At 45.8% G+C, this 5,000-nt stretch overlaps 2 protein-coding genes across 3 annotated transcripts in view; one reads left to right on the forward strand and one right to left on the reverse strand.

The window, feature by feature from the left end:
• kcnd1 (potassium voltage-gated channel, Shal-related subfamily, member 1) overlaps positions 1 to 5,000 on the forward strand; it is a 1,001,373-nt gene that overhangs the window by 631,408 nt on the left and 364,965 nt on the right. The gene's annotated exons all lie outside the window — the stretch shown is intronic.
• The window catches only part of gripap1 (GRIP1 associated protein 1), a 92,869-nt gene that overhangs the window by 8,755 nt on the left and 79,114 nt on the right, over positions 1 to 5,000 (reverse strand). For both annotated transcript variants that reach the window (XM_039799936.1, XM_039799937.1), the window contains exon 26: positions 2,190 to 2,283. In XM_039799936.1, coding sequence (XP_039655870.1) covers positions 2,190 to 2,283 — 94 coding nt within the window. The remainder of the gene's footprint in view (positions 1 to 2,189; positions 2,284 to 5,000) is intronic.

The following is a 5,000-nucleotide window of genomic DNA, read 5'->3' on the forward strand; positions in this document are numbered from 1 at the left end:
CTGTGAACCGGGCTGTAATGTAGCCCTACAGGACTAATGTTCAGCATCAGTCAGAGTCCACTAAACGTTCTGTTGTTGCTGCTGACAGACTCACATTATTACTCTAAGTGTCTGACAACATTATGGGATGGATCCCTACAGAGATAGAGCTTTTAGTTAAAGAGTAAGATCCTTTTAGTTTAACATGAAACAGCCCCGAAATCACCATCACCAAACTCCACCAGACTCCATGTAAATAATCAGGACTTTTAGCGTGTATAGAGCCAGCATATCTCCACCAGACTCCATGTAAATAATCAGGACTTTTAGCGTGTATAGAGCCAGCATATTTCCACCAGACTCCATGTTAATAATCAGGACTTTTAGTGTGTATAGAGCCAGCATATCTCCACCAGACTCCATGTTAATAATCAGGACTTTTAGCGTGTATAGAGCCAGCATATCTCCACATGTAAATGGGTGAATTAAGGGTTTATTTCAACCAAACCAGAGTGGTGATTGTTGGAACAGTGGAAAGATGAACCAAGACGGCTTTTGGTAGTTTTATTTAGTTTCTGTCCACTTTGAATAAAGTGCGTTTTACGATGATAAAAGTCCTGATTATTTACATGGAGTCTGGTGGAGATATGCTGGCTCTATACACGCTAAAAGTCCTGATTATTTACATGGAGTCTGGTGGAGATATGCTGGCTCTATACACGCTAAAAGTCCTGATTATTTACATGGAGTCTGGTGGAGATATGCTGGCTCTATACACGCTAAAAGTCCTGATTATTTACATGGAGTCTGGTGGAAATATGCTGGCTCTATACACACTAAAAGTCCTGATTATTTACATGGAGTCTGGTGGAGATATGCTGGCTCTATACACGCTAAAAGTCCTGATTATTTACATGGAGTCTGGTGGAGATATGCTGGCTCTATACACGCTAAAAGTCCTGATTATTTACATGGAGTCTGGTGGGTTTGGCTGCTGACCTGAAGCAAGATCGAACCCTGTTGCCTAGAAACGCTGCAGCAGATTATAATAACTGTGACACGCTCCGTCTGGTTTCACAAGTTTTAACAAGATGTAAATGAACACTGGATGTATATAACTGTGTGTGAAACAGCTTCAGCACACACACACACACACACACACACACACACACACACAGAGAGGGAGGGAGAGAGAGAGACAGAGAGAGACAGAGACAGAGAGAGAGAGAGAGAGAGAGAGAGAGAGACAGAGACAGAAAGACAGAGCGACAGAGAGAGAGCGAGAGACAGAGAGAGCGACAGAGAGAGAGCGAGAGAGAGAGGAGAATAAAAACCAGTCAAACATGAAATTGAAAACAGCAGAGAGAAACTGGGAGGAAAACAGGATGAGGGAGGAGAGGAGGGGTGGAGGAAATTATTTGTACAGCACATTTCACACACAGTCACTCAAACAGTTTTACAGTACAACTCTGTTTACATGCAGCTACAGCCGATGACCTCTGCTGGGATTGTTCAGCTAAATCTACAGTCGGAAAAAGTGACAAAAAAAGACAGAAAAAAGTGACAAAAAAACGTGTGACGTAGGTTAAATGGTCGTTGGATTGAAAGGGGTGTCATTTCAACATTAGCTTCAGTTCAGTATTAAAGAAACATAGATTTAGTATTTATGTAATGATGCAATGAATATGCTTCTTTGTTTTAAATATTTATATATAAATATATGTGAAATAACTGTGCTCAGCTATAGTTTATAGATTATTACAGATGTTACACACTCGTTTCTCTTTGATGTCGCAGAAGATCATTAACAGCTGTTGGAATGAAGGTGGGAACAGAATAGAAAACAGCACTGGTGTTCTTATTAATGGCAGGGATGCTCATTATAAAGAAGAGAAAAGAGAAGAAGAGAGGAAGAGGTTCACACACACACACACACACACACACACACACACACACACACACACACACACACACACACACACACACACACACACACACACACACACACACACACACACACACACACACACACACACACACACACAGCATCACTGACCAGCTAAATATAGCAGCGCTGGACATCAGAGGCACATGAAAGAGAGACATATTCCACACGTCTTCATGTCCGTTAGTGTTTCTGTGAACTCGTGGCTACAGAGTGATTGATGAGTGTGTGTGTGTGTGTGTGTGTGTGTGTGTGTGTGTGTAGCCTCTGCGGCTGTCCATCACGTAGGTCTCTATGATGGCGCTCTTCCTGCGGATATCTTCAGCCATCGACGAACAGCTGACCTCCAGATGTTTCACCTGAAAGAAAAAGTCGGTTTTCTTACTTATGTAAAAGCAACAAAAAGAAGAAGCAATATTCGTGCACTCATATTTTAATCAGCATCCTAATAGACTATATATTTTGTTTTTTAAAATCTGAATCTCTAAAGTAACTAAATCTGTCAGATTTTCTGAATGAAAATACTCAAGTACAATGTTTAGGTACTTGTAGTATTTGAGCAAATGTACTTAGTTACATTCCACCACTTGTATTCTGACACACTACTTATTCATTTACACAGCTTTCTTTTTTAAATTAATTCTCCTAACAATTTTAGAGCGCAAAGCCTGACCCGAGTGTCTTTGCTAGTTTAAGACCGACCCAGTTGTCAGTTTCCCGTCCAGCGCCCACGTTGTTTAAATAACAGATGGACCTGCACCCATCTGTGGCCCCATGGTCTTACAGGGAGGTGTGTTCAGGTGCATTCTGGGCGTGCTGGTCTTACAGGGAGGTGTGTTCAGGTGCATTCTGGGCGTGCTGGTCTTACAGGGAGGTGTGTTCAGGTGCATTCTGGGCGTGCTGGTCTTACAGGGAGGTGTGTTCAGGTGCATTCTGGGCGTGCTGGTCTTACAGGGAGGTGTGTTCAGGTGCATTCTGGGCGTGCTGGTCTTACAGGGAGGTGTGTTCAGGTGCATTCTGGGAGTATTGCTATCTTGTGGCAGCGGGAAGTGATCGCACCATTGACCACCAAAAACCTGGTCTAAAGTCAATAACGCAGCATTTCATTGTTATTTTAACAGAGCATTAGTAAGATGCTCCTATTGGCTCGTGCACAGCGCACGCACACTATGCTTGTTACACACACAGACAGACAGACAGACAGACAGACACACACACACACACACACGCACACACACATGCAGAAGATTACTAATAAAAATATTAGGGTGTAAATCCTCCATCATAACAGCAATGCTCCAAGGTCCAAACACGCCTGGCTTTTAAAGGGAATGGGAGATGATCTCTGATTGGTTGATTGCATGTTACGCCCAAAACACACCTCTGATTAATGAAGACACTAAGAACAACCCTTTAGAACCAGGCGCCCTAAACACACCTGCACCAGGCGCTCCACACCGTGACCTCAGATGGTTAAAATAGCGCCCTGAGTCTCTAATTGGTAACAGAGCTCCACCAGCAGCTGAAACCCAAAACATATTTTCACAAAAGTCATTTTGTGAATATGAAAAAAACAAAAGCTGAATGTATCTTTACATTTTTGAAGCCGTTGGGCTGAAAACGTTGAATATTTTACTTGAAAACAGAACCAGCTGATCCGAGTCTCAACATTAAGCTTTTAGAAATATTCTGTCGATCAGCTGACAGATGGATTTTTGCAGCGTCGGCAGAGATGTCGGCCTTGACCCCCACGGTGGGAACAGAAATATTGACTGCTGCAGAGGATATTAATAATGCATCTAAAAACATAAACCTCTGTCTAAAAACAGGCTGGACTTCTTATTGTTGACCCAACTGTCGACTCGAGGCATCAAGTGAGGCGTCACGGAGCAGAAGAGAGACGCGCTGAAAGTTCTTTTGACTTTGTAGACATTTTGTTGATAGTTTGATCGGAGTGGACGTCATCCCCCCTCCCGCACACTGGCTGTGCGCGGAGCTCGCGCCTTGCCATACGCTTTCACGGCCTTTACACAACCAAAAAGGTGTCTGACGCCATGCTCGCTGCCGCTGCCACCACTCGCTACCGCTACCACCACCGCTGCCACCGCTACTACCACTCACTACCACTACTACTACTCACACTACCACTCACCGCTGCCACCACTCACCACCGCTACTCACTCACTACCACTGCCGCTACCACTGCTACCGCTACCTGCCACTACCACTCACTACTGCTACCACTGCTACCGCTACCACTGCTACCACCGCCGCTGCCGCTGCACCACTCGTGCTACCACTGCTACTCACTACCACCGCTGCCACCACTACCACTGCTACCACCACTACTCACTGCTGCTACCACTGCCACTACAACTGCCACTACCACCGCACTACCACTACCACTACAATTACCACCACTACACTACCGCCGCTGCTGCCGCTACTCACTGCTTACTCACTGCTACCACTCACTGCTGCCACTCATCGCCACCGCTACCACTACCACTACCACTGCTACCGCTACTCACTAACTACTACCGCTACTCACTGCTACCGCTGCCGCCGCTGCTACCACCACTACCACCGCTACTACTCACCGATACCGCTGCCGGGCTGCCAATTACCACTGCTGCCACTGTTACCACTACTACTGCTGCTACCGGGTTGCCGCTACTACTCACTACCGTTACCAATACTACTGCTGTTGCTGCTGCTGCTATTGTTGCTGCTACTGCTGCTGCTACTGCTACTACTACCGCTACCGCTGCCACCGCTGGCCGGGGCTACCACCGCTGCCACTAATTACTAATCGCTGCCGCTGCTGCTGTTACATTGCTGCTGGGTTGCTGCCAGTTACTCACTACTGCTGCTACTGCTACTACTACCACTGGTTGCTACTGCTGGGTTGCTACTACTCACTACTGCTACTCTTCACTATCACTGCTGCTGCTGCTGCTGCTATTGTTGCTGCTACCGCTGCTGCTAATAAGCAATTACTCACTGCCACTGCTGCTGCTACTACCACTACTGCCAATACTACTTCATCACAAGCTGCTGCTGCTGCCATTGCTGC

Source organism: Perca fluviatilis, chromosome 5, assembly GCF_010015445.1.
Source record: "Perca fluviatilis chromosome 5, GENO_Pfluv_1.0, whole genome shotgun sequence".
NCBI lineage: Eukaryota > Metazoa > Chordata > Actinopteri > Perciformes > Percidae > Perca > Perca fluviatilis.